The sequence below is a fragment of the Schistocerca piceifrons genome, chromosome 2 (assembly GCF_021461385.2).
Source record: "Schistocerca piceifrons isolate TAMUIC-IGC-003096 chromosome 2, iqSchPice1.1, whole genome shotgun sequence".
In the NCBI taxonomy this organism is placed as follows: Eukaryota; Metazoa; Arthropoda; class Insecta; order Orthoptera; family Acrididae; genus Schistocerca; species Schistocerca piceifrons.
Genome location: NC_060139.1, coordinates 580,874,337 through 580,893,674, shown reverse-complemented (window position 1 = coordinate 580,893,674; position 19,338 = coordinate 580,874,337). Strand labels below are relative to the sequence as shown.

General features: G+C 39.5%; 1 protein-coding gene across 1 annotated transcript in view; it reads left to right on the top strand.

Annotated features, from left to right (window-relative positions):
- Nucleotides 1-19,338, top strand: part of LOC124774960 (TATA-binding protein-associated factor 172) — a 307,412-nt gene that overhangs the window by 78,641 nt on the left and 209,433 nt on the right. The window contains exons 14-16 of the mRNA XM_047249684.1: nucleotides 6,192-6,365; nucleotides 11,882-12,054; nucleotides 16,270-16,436. Of these exons, the coding sequence (XP_047105640.1) occupies nucleotides 6,192-6,365; nucleotides 11,882-12,054; nucleotides 16,270-16,436 (514 nt within the window). The remainder of the gene's footprint in view (nucleotides 1-6,191; nucleotides 6,366-11,881; nucleotides 12,055-16,269; nucleotides 16,437-19,338) is intronic.

Below are 19,338 nucleotides of genomic sequence, written 5' to 3'. Positions count from 1 at the left end.
ACATGCTATGAAAGTATTGCCCACGTACCTCCAAAAAAACAGTTGGTTTAAGAATCGTTGATTCCAGTGTCTTTCCTCAAAATCCTCCATAAAAGAGTTAGCCACGAGGGGAGACAAGTGGCTGCCCATGGTGACACTGTCAGTCTGTTCAAAATATTCTTGGTTAAACATAAAATAGATTGAGCAAAGAGTATGTTGAAACAAAACAGTGGAGCCTGACTGAAACTGCTTACCAATTAATGCCAAGGAATCAGCAAGACATACATTTGTAAAAAGAGATACTACATCAAAACTCACTAAAAGATCTGAACTACTTAGGTAGAGAGCCCCCAGTCTCTTGATAAAATCGGCTAAGTTCTGTATATGATGTAGACTTTTGCCAACCAGTGGTCTCAGCTAGAAAGCAAGATGTTTGGCTAAATCATATGTGAGGGCATCACTGTCACTCACTATAGGCTGTAAAGGAAGACCTTATTTGTGCGTGGTCTTAACCACTTGATGGTTTCTGGAGGTAACGAGGAAGAATTGAGGAGTGTACACGTCTTCTGTTGCACACCTGCTATGGGGTCGTGATCAATCTTCCTTACATATTATCACTAAGTAGGCCATACATCTTCTCCAAATACAAACCACACGGTAACAAAACAGTTGAGTTATCTTTATCAGGCTTCAGCACCACTACGTCAGGATCCTCTTGGAGATTTTGTAATGCACCCTTTCTGTAGAGATTTTACTACTGCGTTGAGGGGGAGCTTTCAAAAGTGCATGGCAAGTTTCCCTTCTTAATTCTTCAGTAGCATCCATAGGATGGCCTTGTCCAGCTTCTTCAACACCACTCACAAAACTTATCAAAGGTATAGCACTTGATGTAAGTGCAAAATTGAGTCCTTTACCCAGAACAGAGAGCATTGCATGGACCAAATTCTTCTCCGTGAAGGTAACAATGTTACGTTGTGCAGTTATTCCCTGTGGCACTGTTGTGGCATGAAACGATTAAATTTTGGCATCTGCTGAGAACTTGCATCCTTAAATATCCAATCAAACTTGGCTTAAGTCACTCCCTCAACCCAATGCCATGATACAGGAGAAACAAGTGCCACAATCTTCAGATGTAGGTGGAACATTTCTCCTGAAATGGCATCCAACCTTCATCTCGTATAACAAATTCTCTCCTCAACAATAGTGTGACTGGCCTTCTTCATCATCTTCTGTGCAGTGGCAGTCTTAATAAAATGTGTCACTCTGGCAAATTTTGGTGTTATGCTATGGTCTCGATATATCATAAACAATTTAAAGAACTTAAAAGTTTTTCTCTCTTACCACGTAGCTTGTCGAAACTTCTTACGTGTGAGGCCATCTCCTCCCCATAAAGACATTTAATATGAAATTTAAAATTTTCCTGGTGAATCAAATGTTTGAAGAGATTTTGGGATTGCAGCTGGTAATTGTCAACTTCACTCTACTATATTTATACTGGACACGTGCCAGTCATCTTCAGGTGAGCCATCTAAGACTGAAGATATGTTCACCACTCCATCTTATACAGCGTGCTGATAGTATTAACTCACATGCAGGAGAGTCACGGTGACAGAAGGACCATATCACCTGAGGGGCAGTGCCCTCACTGGTGGAACTGCAAGGACCAGTTGTCTTCGACGTTGCTGCTTGCTGCAGTCGTCAGAGTATTCTGGCATCTTTGTCTTAAACAAATCTCGGAGATGACGGGATTCCACACTGTCGTGGTTCATTAGATTTTCCACAATGTGTGTTGCAACAGATTCTTTTATAATGGAGTCCCAAAAAGATGTTGCTGTGGCCAAAATTAATGTTTTGTAATACTTCATTGAATGCCCATTGGATATACAGTGTTCCACAATTGCAGAATTGCCTGGTTGCTAAAGGCAAGTGAAGTTGAAATAATTAGATAAAAATGAAGAATTATCACAAAATGTCATCTAATTTTCATCATATATTGTACAAAACTGGAACTTGCATTATGCTTAACTTTTTAAAAAATACATCACTCAGATGCTGTCCATTTTTCCACACTTCCTGAATGTAAGTCATTAGTGAAGGGTTTGCATAATGCAGCACAAGGAGTCACCACCTTGGGGGTTCAGTTTGTGTCTTCAGCTTAGCTAAGGTTCTTGGTCCAGTATGCCACATAACACTCTCTGGTTGCTACATAAAAGGAAATCACTGACTGGAAGGTCAAGTAATGTTAGCATTTCTTGAAATTATTCAACAAATAAACCAATGTTTTACCACTGCCATTTGTATGAAGTAGCTTAATGCCAAGGTTTGGAAATGTGTGGAACCATGCATCAAGAAACGCCTCAGATATGTTGACGTAATGTTTGGATGTAACAATAACAGAAGCACATCATTCATCCTCAAAACAATGTGTACCCATCACCCTGGTGAAATGAGCAGGATTTCTGTGAGCCCAGTAACAGATGGTCTGCTTATTACGTAACTATTAAGTGACAAAGAGCTTCATCAAAAAATCCAAAGGCTTTGAAAGAAGTTTGCAACTTCCTCACTCAGTGGCATTAGCCAAAAGTTATTCTCAAGTCTGAGATTTTGTTGTTACACAATCTGAAGTTTGTAAGGATAAAACTGAAGCTGAAAGCATATTCTTTGAATGCTCTAATGTCTGAACAGCCCTGGCGAGGTAATTCTTCGTTCCAAATGACAAGGACTCATTTCAATGGCAACTTGATTGGCATCAGTGTTTCCAGAGCTATCTACTGACCATACAAGTGGACTAAGCTTTTTCTTAAAAACTGAACTAGTCTCATCAAAATTCTGAACCTATGTTTCTTGAAATTCCTCTCTTGCCATTTACTTATACATTTTTCATTAACTTTGGTAGTTCATCCTTTGACATTCACTGGACATATCCAAATCACTTCAACTGTTGTGTTTGGATAGTCTCCTTCAGATGCTTTGCATTTAATTTTTGTGAATGTCGTTTTTTTGAATCCTGTCTCTGACAGGCACATTTTTGAAAGTGAAAACATCACCTAGCTTTCTGGCAATCTTTTCCCCTGAAGAGGTAAACACACACACACACACACACACACACACACACACACAAAACTACTAAATTGTGCTGATGCTGCAGCTTTCCATGAAGATGGCTCATTATCCAGCTCCAACAGTTGTGGTTGTTTAGATCACTGTTGATATGTAGTGCATACTCATTATCCCTTGATATCTCACTGTTCCCTTTCAAAATGAATTTTTATCATGTTATCAGTCTATTCTTAGTTGTTTCTGGTTCAGTGGGTGTTACACAGTCCAGACGCCATTATTGTGACCACCACCTATGTTCAGTGTCAACAAGCAATAACCACTCAGTCTGCATATGGAAGCACTAGCAATAGCGGGTGTATAAAGTGTGTCACAAGCACGCTTAAAACAGTGTAGTAATTATTGTAATGCAGAAACGGAGCGATTCATCTGACATCCAAAAGCACATGACCATTGAATTTTGGCTGAAGGGTGAAGCATTTCCGAAACGGCTTACTTTGTAAACTCCTTCATGTGCCACTGTGATGAAAGTATACCGTGCATGGCAAAATTTCACTATCCAAAACTGTCACCAAGGCAACTGCAGTGTACCGTGGGGCGTAAATGACAGGGGTGGAGACAGCTGTGGTAAGGACAAATAGATGTGCAACTGTTCAGCAACTGACTGCTAAATGAACCAAGGGGCTACCAACAGTGTGTCCCAGTGACTGTTCAGTGAATGGTGCTCCATGTGGGCCTCCACAGCAGGCACCTGCTGGTGGTCTGCTGTCCAACAGCAATGAAGGTTGGAATTTGCACACCAATACCACAGCTAGTCTTTCACTGAATGGCAACAGGTGGCCTGGTGAATCACATTTTATGCTCCATCTGACAGATGACCCTTAGCGTGTACAGCATGAAACATCTGAAAGCAAACACCATGCAACAATTTTCAAAAGGGTCCAGGCTAGAGGAAATGAGCATTATTATCTAGGGAATGTTTCCGTTGCATTCCCAGTGTGATGTAATTCTGAAAACTGCAGTGACTCAACACCAGTATGCATCTGTTCTTGGCACAATGGCATCTACTGGCAGGACAATGCAACGTGTCACATAACTCACAGTGTACATGGATGATGTGTAGAGCACCAGGATGAATTTACGAGACTCCCCTGGAAACAGACTCCCTGACTACCCTGATTGGGTTGTTCGTGCCAACCTCAAACTTAGCACAGCTGGCCATGGCTCTGGATTTAGCATGGCTCCACATCCTTGTCAGTATCTTCAAGAACACCATTGACTCTCTTCCTGTATGTCTCATGTCAGTCCATTCTCTAGAAGATGCTTATTCAGGCTTTTGACAGATGGTCACATTATATTTCACCTGTAAACAGACTCAGTGGGGGAAAAAAGTCATCATTTGATTCTGGCTACAGAAATGTCTAAATGACCTCAGAGGAGGTGTAAGGTTTGTGTGGAACAAAGCAAGACAAGATTTGGGAAAGTGGCAGGAAAAGATACCAGGTCCTTCTGCGAAGAATGTGACATAAGTCGTCATTTGCCAAAATGCCTCAAAATTTTTTGTACTGAGATAAATGTAACTAAGTAATTTTCAGTAAAAAAACGTTTTGAAATACTTGTGTTTCAGTAACAATAAGTTGTATCTCTGTTTAGGAAATGGAAGACAAAAAAGTTGTTATTGTTGTGAAAACAACACATTTTCATTTCAGCATAATGTGTGTGTATCATAGGAAAAAGACCCATCTCTCAAATGCAGTAAAGAGAATAAGTTCTGTTTAATAGAACCTGTCACACTCTAGTTGCCCATTCCTCAAAGTGTTGACTGAAATTTGTTTATTCGTTTTGTAACTATAGGCAGAATTAATGTTTCACATATCATGAATCAACTCAATACATTGAGGCATTGGGTTGTTGGCAGAGAAAAAGAAGATTGTATGAAAACTTAATGACAATTTTAAAGTCATCCCTCAAATCCAGCCACTCTTGAGATGAGCCGCACAAAAAGGTTTTTACCCAGTTGCGGGTGCCAAAAGGTGGCGGCTGCTGCTGCTGCTGCTGCTGATGATGATAAAGAAGAATAGTCTGTGAAGGTGCTGGAATTAGGTCTTGTGAACTGGGTATGAGATTTTGGTGATAGATAAAAAAATTCTGTGGGCAGTGGAGACAGTATACAATTTTAGTCTATTCAAGTCCAGATGCTGTCACTCTACCTATCATTCCCTACTGTTGAATTCTGTTGCAATATATTACTCATGCATGTAGGACATACTATAGTGGTCAATATTGAGAATAGTGACATGTCATTTAGCAGTGACAATGCTTTGATCTTTTTTGCTGGTCGTTTGTGGGGAAAGTGTACATATAGGTCTTGAGGATTTGTGGTCTAGGTTCAAGCGGTGAATTAGAACTTTGGGATGAAATGGGAGTCAAACAGTGTATACTGCAGAATTTATTGTGCAAAGGCCACTTTGTACAGAAAGTGCTGTTTTCAGCTGATCGTGCTTGGAGTTGGAAGTTGTTGGTAGGATATAGGTAGCTATGAGTTTATACTCAAGAAGTTAAATGGTGATATGCGGGCATCAGTATAATTGGTCATATTATTTATTCCATTCATTCCTTCATGCATGCATAAGAAAATAATGAGAAATGGAATTAAGATACCTAAGCAATTGAAGAGAAACGCTTACACTTTAGCAGCCTATGTGCACAGCTTAAATCTCTTGAGAGTCTTTCATAAAGCTGTGAATAGTATATACTGAAAATTTGTGAAGAACTTCTAATTTCACTCTCCCCAGTCATGGTGTTTTCATAAAATGTTACTTATTTGACAAACTTCTGATGTATCCCTCTGTCCTTTTACTGCATTTTATCACAGTTGTTTAAGTATCCTGAAGCTAAGCTGTTACCAGTACTGTACTTGTTGTTTCTGTTTAAACCAAAACTCCAGTACAAGTACATATGTAAGTACTTCAAAAATTTGGTTCTTGTCATACTGTCTGCATCTTAAGAGTAGTTTTAAATGCTCAAAGAAGTATGAATTGGAGATGAAAAGAAATGCGAACATTATTTATTCAAGACGCACTTTAAGATAATGACAGTTTATTGTGCAGCTATCATGCATAAAAATGTTGAAAGTTAATATTTCTCATTTACAGGTTTGTTGTCGTGTTTTGTGATAAAACATGATCCTGCAGTAGTGTACACTCCAGATATGGAAACTCCTGTTGACTGCTATGTGAGATTGTTGTTGGCAAATCTTAACTCGAAATCAGCTTTGCAGCGCATGGTTGTGGGACTTGTAGTTGCAGAATGGGCAAGACTTGATCCAGGTTAGTACACAGCAAACATTTTAAATTTTATTCTCTTAAGTGAATTATAGAAATGAGTTCAAAAACACACAAAGCATGAGTTGCATTCTGGAACCAAATATAAACCAGTGCTTCACACATCAGTTTTGCATCTGCACTATTAACACAGTCTAAATTAGTGATGCATGAAATGACTTGATACCTTACAGAGCCTGTAGCACAGCAAGCTGAAGTTCACATGTTACAGAGAAATGAGCTACGTGGCACACAGTACACATGTTCAGGACAGCAGTTGAAATCCCCATCCCGCTATCCTCATTTCAATTTTCTGTGGTTTCCCTAAATTGTTTGAAGCAATTGCTAGGATGGTTCCTTCGAAAGGTTGTAGCCAGTTTCCTTCCACAACCAAATTTTGTGCTCTTGTCTCCAGTGACATCGTTGTCAATAGGGTGCTGAACCCTAATCTTCCTTTCTTTTTTCTTCATGAAGAGGAACAAAATTAATATCTTCCAAATTGGGTGGAGTCAAAACATTTGGAAAATTATGTTCTTAAATTTCACCAGCAGATTTGTTAGGACACAAGAATATATTTAATTTTTCTTAAAATGCTCACACTATACAGCTATTGAACACTAAAATGTTCAAATTCCTAATCATTTTGCTATACTGATAGTTCAAAAATTCTTGATAAAAAATTTTGTCTTCAGTTTTTCTGACATGAAGTAAACTGTTGTACTTCAAAAATTTCAATGTTTTGAAGTTTTACTTCTACAGTAATATGGTGTAAATGATTGAATGAAGTGAAATTTCTGCTTTATTGTCTCATAATTAAATAATTTCTCTTCCCACCAAAAATTGTGGTTACAGAAAGGATGTCTGTGTGAGAATTAAGGTTAATTAATTCTTACCTGCATTGTGTAAGTTTATTATTCTTGTGTATTTGCTAATGAAAATACTCCTGGAGTATACAGAAAACCCCAGAATTGTCAAATAAATAACTTTTAATAACGAAAAATGGTGTGCTCATGAAATGAAATGAATTTGACAGGACAAAGTTTGTGGAGTGCTTCCTCTGTATTTGAATTGGAAGTAGTAAACTATGTATGTCACTGTTGATAATTTTGTATCTGGCCAGAAATTATTGCTTTTGTGACTGGAGAAGTGTTGACTGGAGGGCTGACAGTAACATTCTGTTGTGATCTGAGACAGTGAATACCAATTGTTAAATGAAATGTTTGTGTGGCTCATTTGTTTGTTTTAAAACACTAATGGTCATTATCAATTTTAGTTAAATTGAAATATTACTATCGAACTAATGTGCTTGTAAATACTGATTGTTTAAGAAAGAATGTAACTCGGTGTGTGAAACAGAAAGTTTACAATCAGTGTTTCAAATCTGGTCCCAAACAAGCACAATAACAAGACCAAAATCATCACTAAGTTTTTAGATAATCTCCTCCCTTGCAGTAGGAGTCTCCGCCCCCCCTCTCTCTCCCCCCCTCTCCCTCCCCTCTCCCTCTCCCCTCCCCCTCTCCCCCTCCCCCCTCCCCTCTCCCTCCCTCCCTCCACACACACACACACACACACACACACACACACACACACACACACACACACACAGAGAGAGAGAGAGAGAGAGAGAGAGAGAGAGAGAGAGAGAGAGAGAGAGAGAGAGAGGGGGGGGGGGGGGGCTGCAGCTTTGTATGGAGATGGTTCATTACCCAGATATCCATCTAGCCCTAGCTGCTACTGTTTAGTTGCGTTTCAGATTGTACAAATTCCTGTAGTAAACAATATCATGGTTATAGAAGTTGTCCTTCCTGTTGTAATGCTGCAAATATAGACTAATATTGACAAGAATAGTTATCCATATATTGTTAGGAAAGAAGGATGTTGAATTTGCTGTAGAGTTAGGTGGTGCATTGGTTAAGACTCCGGACTCTTATTTGACACTGCTGTATTCTGTGATGACACAGCATCCAATCATACAGTAGCGTATAGCGGGTTACAGCAGACCTGCCCTGTGAACTACACTTCCTCTGAAGCGCATAAGAAAACAGTCTGCAGCAACACAAATACGAGGGCTACACTGAAAGTTTTTAGCAGAATGTGTGAAAAAAAATTATTTGAAAAAAAAAAAGTTTACAACTTTTCAAAATACTCTCCATTAGCATGTATACATTTTTATCCATTCTCTGAAACCACTTAGAAAATGTGTCAGTCGAAGCTTCTTTTGGGATGTCACTTAGTGCACTCTCGTATGCTGCAATGGCCTCTTCATCTGATGAAAACCGCTGCCCTCGAATTTTTTCCTTTGTCTTAGGGAACAGAAAGAAGTCACAGGGGACCAGGTCAGGTGAATAGGGGGGGATGAGGTAACACTCGCACTTTTTCCTTCTCCAGAAAGTCCATCATTCTGGCGGCCCTGTGTGCAGATGCATTGTCATGATGCAGCAGAAGGTGCCCACTCTTGGACTTTGGATACTGTGATTTCCATGTGGCGATGACTTTAGGAAGACAATCATTCACGTACCATTCAGCATTGACGTGTGTCCAAGGTCACAGAGGTGAGATACCCAATCTTTGTGAAAAAAGTTGCCACCATCTTTTTTCCAGAGCTCCGACTTTGTCGAACTTTTGTGGGTGGTTCCTTCCCTGGAAAGCACCATACAGAAGACTCTCTCTTCATTTCAGGGTGATAATGGTAGATCCATGTTTCGTCACCTGTGACGATATTGTAGGTGTCTTGGGACTTCCCTCCATTGAATTTTTCGAGCATGAAATGACACCAGTCCACTCGCCTCCTTTTGGCTTTCTGTCAGGGAATGTGGCACCCAACGGGCACATCTCTTAGTAAGGCCTAAGTGACTATGAACGATGGTCTGTGCTGCTGTTGATCCAATATTTAGGGTCCCTTCAGTGTCGCAAAATGTAAGATGTGGATCTTCTTTGATCATTTTCCTCACAGCATCAATGTTTTCAGGAGTCACAGCTGTTGCTAGCTGACCGGAACAAGGTTCATCTTCAGTTGACTGCCGACCCCTCGAAAACTCGCAAAACCAATTTCCAACTGTGGCCCTAGAAGGGGAAGCTTCACCAAAAACACGCAGCATAGAAGAATAGCATTCTTCGGCACTTAAATCCTTTTTATAATCGTAAAAAATCGTGGCGTGAAAGTCGCGGCGCGACAGCTCCATCCTGCACCGTCTCTGACTCAGCACTGCCTGTGCTTTCTTACCACGCTGTGGGGGGATCACCGCTAGCCAGGGGCTGCGCGCACATGTCCCAAGGTCGAAAAACATTGCTCTTTCAAATGAAAACAACCCCATTGTCCTCTACCTTACAGTTTACGGGCTGCTAAAAACTTTCGGCATAGCCCTTGTATGCTAAGTTGTTTACAACTGAATCTCCAGCAGGTACTGCGTGGAGCCAGCATTACCACAAACAGCGTTTACATCACTGCACTACCTTGCCTCTGTGAGTTATGTGCCTCCGCCAGTATCCTTCTGCTGGACAGATATTTTGGGCACCACCCAATTGATCTGCAGTCAGTCCACACTCAGTGTGTAATACAGAATGTGCCTAGCGGTTCCTCAGTCGGTGTTCTTTTGCTGTGCATATTACACTCTCCGGGCTCTATGCCAGTCCTGCCTATGGTGCATAGGCAGACTCCACTGCAGCTCACCACTTCAAGGACTTCGTCTCGACTAGTCTCCAAGCTTATCCCGTCTCGGGACACAACCACCATGGACTTCGTCCACATATGATCATTCCTGTGCATTGCCAGTGAATACTCACTAGGACACTACAGTACAACATGAGTGCTTACCCGCTAGGACATTCCAGTGCTTCAGTGATTGACTGTCAGACTGAACCAAGTTTGCCAACTCATCATTCTAGGAAACTGATATGTTTTGTTTATTCGACTTGATGAAGTTCCATTGTTGCTGGCTCACTGGGCACATCAATCATAGTGTGTTGTTCCCCTTGGCCACAAACATTACAGAGGAGATAACAGTTCAAATTCCTGTACAGCTTTAGATGGTTTCATTCAGTTTTAGCTTGCAATGATATAAAACTTATTTCTTTTCCTAATATTTTGACCACATTCCTTCCAGCCATCTTCCAGAGTGAGCCGATAGGTTGTAAGTACTACATGAACTCTGTCATTTTAAACCTGCAGACTGAGTCATTGTGCATGGTACCGTAGATACACAAGCACCAGAAACGTCACATTGCTGGCAAAGGAAGATGCATAAATGAATCTGTGGTTAAACGGTCAATTTATGCTTTGATATAGATTTATCATTATGAGATGCAGTGTAGCAACATCTTTGTGAGTCTGTTGAAGAGAGTACTGGATACTTCAATTGTCCTGGCTGAATCTGCTATCTCTGTTAACTAATTTCTTTGACAAATGATTTTCTACTGTTTTTTTTTTTTTTTTTTTTTTTCACCAGAGTCCCAAAAACATAAGACAACACTACAGTTTTGACATTTTCATGCTGTGTAGAGTGAGCTCCACCACAGCCAGTCTACTGGGCTGCAACAGGTGGGTGCACTTACAGTATTCTGTGCTTAATTCATGGACTGTACAAGTTGTCTGCCTTACATACAAAAGGCCACGCCTACAGTGGATCTTGTAAACCCTGACCTTGCAGAGTATCAGGTCATCATTGATGGAACCCAAAAGAACAGCTGTCTTCAGTAGAGGGTGATAAACGCTTTAACTTTGTTCTTGATGAAGATCTGACTTATTTGTAATGTATGTCTTGTGGAGAGTGCCCACCTGCTTCAGAAACTCCCTATGAGTGTAGAAGTTTGTGCTGCAGACTGCTCTCATCAGCAATGGTATGTGCTCTGTGAACCATTGCTCTGAGGACCATTGCTCTGAGGACACTCACTGATTGGGAAGGATGGTGGCACCTATTTGCATGTAAATATAAGTCCATATCAATAGGCTTTGGATGAACTCTTGTCCCAAGGTGCTATATCATTTTTGCAACAAATCAAAACATCCAAATTGGAAAGCATTTTTTGATTTCCACTGTAAACTGAATTTTTCCTGTATAGAATTTAGATTGTTTAAAAATCCCTGTAATTTATCATTACCATGGGGCTGCACTCCAAACTTGTCATCACCGTATCTCCAAAATACTGTGGGTTTGAAATAAACAGATTCCAGTAGCTTTTTCTCAAAGTACTCCATAAACAAACTGGCCATCAAGGAATGAAGTAGTACTACCCATGGAGACACATCAGTATGTTCAAAAATTAATCCATAGATATCCCAACATGAATTTACTGCATAACCACAGATTCAGATCCATATTTCCTTCTCTCTCTCTCTCTCTCTCTCTCTCTCTCTCTCTCTCTCTCTCTCTCTCTCTCTCGTCCACCATTCCAAACAATTGTATTTGTAGAGTTTTAACATTCTCTCTTCCTGTTAATCGTATGACATTGATTGTAAAAGTTAATAACTTTGTGTTAAAAGTATATGAATAACATATACTCAGGATTTTTTTCTCTCCCTTTAGGTTCTAGACCATGTCCAGAGGCACTTCGTGCGAAATTACTGCAGTGCATATCTGAAGTAGTGTACTTTGATGAAATTGCACTTTCCTTTACACGACTTTTACAAGAAACACGCGACTTCATTGCAATGCTGAAGCACTATAAGCTTCCAATTGATGTTGATGCCTATGGAAAGGTAAGCATAGTTGGCCTCAGTTGTGTTTGATATAAGTGTACTACCTATTGAACAATGGAAAGTCCATGTTGGAATACCAACAATGTCATGAAAAAAAGGAGACATTGCCAGATGGAAAGTCCATGTTGGAATACCAACAATGTCATGAAAAAAAAGGAGACATTGCTATGTGCTGTGAAGATAACATGTTGAGTTGCATACAGACACAATGAGGCCTGATGAAAGACTGTTACAAGCTTTTGGCCAAAGCGTTCTTCAGAAAAGAGAAGCGCACATATTCATACAAGCAGGCATGTGTCACATACACGACCGCTACTAGGGTTGCCAACTTTTTACTGGGAAAAGAAGGGATCGAGAAGGAAGGCTACGACTATGCATTTTGAATTCGATTTTTCATATGTAAAGCATTCTATACAGATGAAATAAAAATTCACTGCTATTTTCAGTTCTGCTTTTATAAGCTCGGGGGTGCATTTGTTGTGTAATTCGGTCTATTTATGGTTCATTAGGGGAAAAAATACTTTTTGCCTCATCATTTGAACTAGGAATAATTCTTAGTACAAACCAACTACTTTTAGCAAATTTAGAACGTGAACATGTGTTGCTCTCAAGGTACAGAAAACATTAAGCCACCATCTGCTTGCATTCTCGTCTGTGGACAACCCTTGATTCAAAATAATCTTCTGTGTTGCAATGTTCATCATGCAGACAATCTTCAATGATATCATCTAACCGAAATGAGTCAGTTACTTCTTGAAAATGCTTAAATTTTAGCTTGGACCATAGACAAAGAGGCATCTAAGATTGTACTGCCATTGGCAAATGATCTTCAAATTTGAAATTCTTGACTAAACATGTTTTCAATTAGACTTAAAAGTCCATAAGATTATCTTCAAGTCGTTTTCTGAAACAGTTAACTTATTAAAAACTTTTTTTGCTCCACTACCAGAATATCTCATTCTTTGCTCAGTTTTACTAAACAGAGTCTAGGTTGCATCAAAAGTTTACATTATAGTAACATCAGGCTGTTCTAAAAAATTGGAACATTCTAGAACAACTGCACCAATCTGGAAAAAATGTTGAATAAATGTCCAAGGTTAACTGTCTTTCAGTGTCATCAGAATCCCATAAAAATAACTTCAGAGCTTTGGGACGACCATCATACATCTCATGTAACTTTTAATGGGTTCCCAATTTGTAATGATTCTGACAACTGCTCATATTAAAGAAAGTGCATCTATTTGGTAAATGTAGATGAATTTCACTTCCCCCTACATCTACAAATTCAAAAAATGACATTAAAAAGTACCTTCACTTCGCATCAATGGAGAAGTGACCATACAGTTCTAGGAAGGGATTACTTGTTCACCATAAGGTTAGAGAGAATAGGAAAAGCCGTGGCGTGTCACGCAAAATAAATTGTTTTAACGACCAATGCAAAAGTTGGAAAAATACAGGATGAATTCAAAATGATACAAAAAAAAGCTAAAATACAGGATTTCCCGGGAAATACAACTCTAATAACTATTGACTGCCCAAAGTGGACTGAGGTAGCCATCGTGTGTGTGTGAAGTGTGTTTGCAGAGAAATGCACACAAATTCACACAAACAAGCACGTCACACACACATGACCACTGCCATATGGCCAAAGTGGCCTGAGAGGATTGTTGTACGTGTGAGGTGTACTTGCTAGTGTGAATGTGTGTGTATTTCTCTTTTCTGAAGAAGGCTTTGGCTGAAAGCTAATATGTAACAGTCTTTTCATCATGGCTGTCTGCAGTTCAATGTGCCATCTTTACAGTAACTAGCAATCTATCCTTTTCATAATATTATTGTAGTACCTATTGGTAACATATGAAAATCTGTACACAAAAGAATTACAGACACATATGTGTCTAATATGAAAATATGTGCCAGACTGAGACTCAAACCTAGATTTCCCACTTATCACGAGCAGTCACCTGAACGCCTTTGGGACCAACTCGAACTTCCATATGTTACACAGAGTATATCCCTATTTATGTCCCTATGACATAGTCTCCTACATTGATCACTAAATACTTGCAGTTATACAGTACTTTGTATTCCCGCACTAGTGAGAATGAGATTGTGACAAATTGAGACCTGTGATTTTATTGTCTTTTGCCCACCTTGGCATGTAATATTTACTTGCAGGTAAAGTAAATATTACAGGCTGAGGTGGAGGAAACACAATAAAGTCACAGGTCTCAATTTGTCATAGTCTCATTCTCACTTGTATGGGAATACAGAGAATATCTGCAAGCATTTATTTATGAATGTAGGAGACTGTGGCATTGAGATGTAGATTGGATCACATGTGGAAATTCAGGTCATTCCGGCATGCATGCACAGATTGCCTAACGGTTAGGGCGACCACTTGCGATAAGCATGAAATCCAGATTTGAATCCCTTTCTGCCACAAATTTTCACATGTTATCAATAGGTAGTATGCACATCTGTACCTAACACAGCTGAAGCCAAGTTATTCACCACTACCAAATTCTATTCTGATATTCAGTAAAATATTGTTTACATAAATGTATGTCATGAGTATGATTGTCAGATGTTGAGTGGTTCAATTTCCAACAGTTTTGGACTATTTGAAACAGATAAGAACCAGTTGAACTTCATTTTCCAGTTATTGAAAGGATTCAAATCAGTGATAATGCTTCAGATTCTAGAGGGTCTTAATTTGGGTTAATTTCCCCAATTTTAACTTTCTGCTTCCAGTCCTGCTGGCTTAGAAGAACATTACATATAATTGTAGAAATGATCTTTAGAAAAATAATGTGAGAAAGAAAGACGCTGTAATTATGTTCACTGGCTACAATAAATCTATGTAGTAAGTGCAACCTGACTAATCAGACTTAAATGGATTTGTCTCACCACTTGCACTTTTGTAATGAATTGTAAACGCTAACAAGAATTAGGCAAATGTTTTCTTTATAATTATTGTTTAGTAGTCCTCCTAGGTGGATGTACAGTAGCCCTCAACTACTTCATTTGGTACTAAGAATGGAAAATCCAGGATGGAATGTAACAATATAATGAAAAGGATAGTTGCTACTCGCCAGTTAGCGGAGATGCTAAGTCGCAGAAAGACATAACAAAAAGACTGTTGGAAAGTTAGCTTTTGGCCAACAAGGTCTTTCTCAAAAGTAGACAACATACACACAATCCAGACTAGCACCAGCTGACGGAGTGTGGTCATGTGTGTGTGAGTTGCATTTGCGTGAGTGTGTGCGTGTGTGTATGTTGTGTACTTTTGACTAAGTCCTTGTTGGCCGAAACCTAACTTTTCGACAGTCTTCTTGTTGTGCCTTTCTGCAACCCAGCATCTTTGCTATTGGTGAGTAGAAACTATCCTTTTCATTATATTGTTACATTTAATTTGGTACTAAGTTGCACTGAGCTATAGCTCACTGCTCTCTGCGAAGTGTACTCCCCCCTATGGAAAACTTAAAAAAAATATTGAAGCTACGTTAGTAAGTGAAATAAAGAAAATAGTTACCTTGGGAATCAGTGTAAATGCTGATTTATGGCAACACTTACCTTTCAAAACTAGTTGTTTAAAACAGTGTAATTTCATAGCTCAAGAGGATTCCATTCCTTTACAATGATTATACAAGCCAAAATGTTTTAAGATTTAGATCATTGTAATTATGGGTGTGTGTTCTTAAACTTCTTGACCTCGTTATACTTTTATGGTAATGGAGAGACGTTGGTGAAAAATATATAATAGAAGGAGTGAGTTGTAACAACTCACCATATAGTTGACATGTTGAGTCGTCATTAAATGCGTAAACAAGACTGAGAATTTGCAGGTGAATCCCCCTTCAGAGGCAGGAGAATACATATACACACACACATACATCTGCATAGCTACAGTCAACTGGAGTACTGTAGCCACAAAGATTGTGTGTGTGTGTGTGTGTGTGTGTGTGTGTGTGTGTGTGTGTGTGTGTGTGTGTGTGTGTTTTCTATTAACTCTGAAAAAGGCGCCATACAAACTCTGTCTTGTTATTGCATTTATCAATGATTTGATGCCCCAACTAAATGGGACACTGTTATTTTTAATCCTTCCTTATACTATTGATCATTTAAATAACATAATATACATTATAGAAACCATAAGTATATCGTCAATGCATTGAAAATTTGGTGAAGTTACTTGACATGTTACTGACTGTGCAGGTACTGATTTTGGAGCAGATTCAGCAACTCAGTGGACCAGTATCACAGCAACTGCTGTCTTCCCACAAGCTTAAGCCAAAGGTTGCAGAAAGTCTAGAGGAACGCCGAAGAGCCATACAAGCAGCTGTTTCTCAGACAAGCTCCGATCAAACACTGCTAAGTACCTCGTGAGTGCTATATAGTTTCTTGCTCCCCTATACTTGTTACGGAAAACACGTTTCATTTAGTTCTGTGAAATGAGTGATTCTTTGAACTGTTTTGTGTTTAGCATTGTAGAGACGATAAACACACAATTTCTAGAGATGATAGACACGTAATTTCTTTAATGTGTTGTAGATGTAAAAACTACGAAGTGCTGGCTAACAGAGAAGGAAGTATTTAAGACATTTTGTGGATTATAATCGGTGTGGTTTAATACAGTTGTTCAAAAAGGATTTGCACATCATGTAAAGATATAAACATTGGACATACCAGTTTAAGTGGAATTTGCTTAATATACTTTTTCATAAATTTGTTTTATTTGGTCTTTGATGCTTTTCAAGAGCAACTGCCAGTCTAACTTGTTTCAACCAAATTTGCTCAGTCAGGTTCTCTTTAAACATTTTCTTTAAACATTTGTGTTGTTAGAGGCTCACTCGGGGAGTCATTAACCAATTCTGTTTTTTAAATAGAGAACAAATTGTTGATAAATTAATTAATATTTATTTTTTCTACCAGTAGTGGAAAAAGTAGCTATATGAATTTTTTCATGCTTACTATCACTTTGATTCAGCCTCATTCATATAAAATGTTCCGATTTTGAAGCAAGTCATCTTTACCATTTCAGTTCTCATGTTAATACACTGTAGTACCAAAGAAGCTGGCATAGGCATCCATGTTCAAATACAGAGATACGTAAACAGGCAGAATACGAGGCTGAGGTCGGCAACGCCTTTATAAGACAACAAATGACTGGTGCAGTTGTTAGATCGGTTACTGCTGCTACAATGGCAGGTTATCAAGATTTAAGCGAGTTTGAACGTAGTATTATAGTTGGCGCATGAGCAATGGAACACAGCATCTCTGACATAGCAATGAAGTAGGGATTTTCCCACGCGACCATTTCACAAATGTACTGCGAATGTCAGGAATCCAGTAAAATGTCAAATCTGTGACATCACTGTGGATGGAAAAGGACCAACAATGACTGAAGAGGATCATTCAACGTGACACAAGTGCAACCTTCCCACAAATTGCCGCAGATTTCAATGCTAGGCCATCAACAAGTGTCAGCGTGCGAACCATTCAACAAAACATCATCAATATCGGCTTTTGGAGTTGGAAGCCCACTCATGTACCCTTGATGACTGCACAACACAAAGCTTTATGCTTCATTTGGGCCCGTCAACGTCAACAATGGACTGTTGATGACTGGAAACATGTTACCTAGTCGGAAGAGTCTCGTTTCCGATTGTATAAAGCGGATGGACATGTACGAGTATGGAGATGACCTCTTGAATCCATGGTCCCTACGTTTCAGCAGGGGACTGTTCAAACTGGTGGAGGCTCTGTAATGGTGTGGGGGATATACAGTTGGAGTGATATGGGACCCCTGAAACGTCTAGATATGACTCTGTGACAGGTAATACGTACATAAGCATCCTGTCTTATCACCTGTATCCATTCATGTCCATTGTGAATAGCCATGGAATTTACAGCAGGTCAATGTGACACCCCCACACGTCCAGAATTGCTACAGAGTGGCTCCAGGAACACCCTGGCTCCAGGAACACCCTTCTGAGTTTAAACGCTTCCACTGGCCACCAAACTCCCCAGACATGACCATTATTGGGCATATCTGGGGTGCCTTGCAATGTACTGTTCAGAAGAGATCTCTACCCCCTCGTACTCTTAAAGATTTATGCACTGCCCTGCAGGATTCATGGTCTCAGTTCCCTCCAGCACTACTTCAGACATTAATAGAGTCCATGCAATGACATGTTGCAGCACTTTTGCGTGCTTTCAGGGGCCCTACACTATATTAGGCAGGTGTACCAGTTTCTTTGGCTCTTCAGTGTATATTCACTTTCTTTTTACTTATTACAAATATTTATCTAATTTAGCATTTTATACTCTGAGACTGAAAGTTCTCAAACATATCATTGAGTATTTCCAGTTCTTGCAGATCATTCTAGATCATATTTCAAAAGCATCAGAGTTCCAATTCTAAAATATCAAAAAAAAAAAAAAAAATAATAATAATAAAAAATAAATAAATTACAAACATTCCTATAACATTTAAGAAATGCAAGAACCTCCTTAGATTAATTTCCAGAACATTTGGAAACAGTATATGTATTTTCTGAAATTTACATATTTTCAAATAGTTCTTCACTTCAGTATTTTTACATAAAAAAAATACATGCTCACCTTTTAAATCGTGTAAGAGTGGAAGGGAGAACTTTGATTTTTAACTACTTCTCACCCTCACAACTTACCCAACATCCAAATACTACTTTATTATTAGATATATCAACTGAATACAACATGAAAACATAAAAGTTAACTGATACATAGATACATTGCCTGACAAAAATGTCAAGCATGCGGAAGACATGGTTGAATGTGTGTGAAACTTTGTACACATCCACACCATCAGTGGGTATGTATATGACGAGTTGCAGTTCTCTGTAACAGGTAGAAATAACCGCAAGAGTGCTCTAGTGTTGTACATCACAACTCAGACGGCAGTGTTTGGTATGGTGCCCTCCTCAGGGGCTCAGCATTCATTTGCTGAGTACGGGCTTGGTGACCCTGGGGTTCCTGAGCTGGGGACTGGTCAGTGCCACCAGTCTCCTGTCACCGTAATCTCTGGGCATGCTTCAGCGACCACTGTGAGGCATGGCAGTGGAACATTGTGTGTCTCAGGGAACGGGGATCTTGGCTTGACCGCGTGTGGCTGTTGAGGTGGAACAGTCATCAGTGGGCAACTTCTGGAGAACCTGCTGCAGCTCAGTTGTATAAGGCTTACTTGGGCACGTGGGGCTCTGTCTTAAGTGGACCCTTATTTCCCTAGCTGCTCGTGGGACC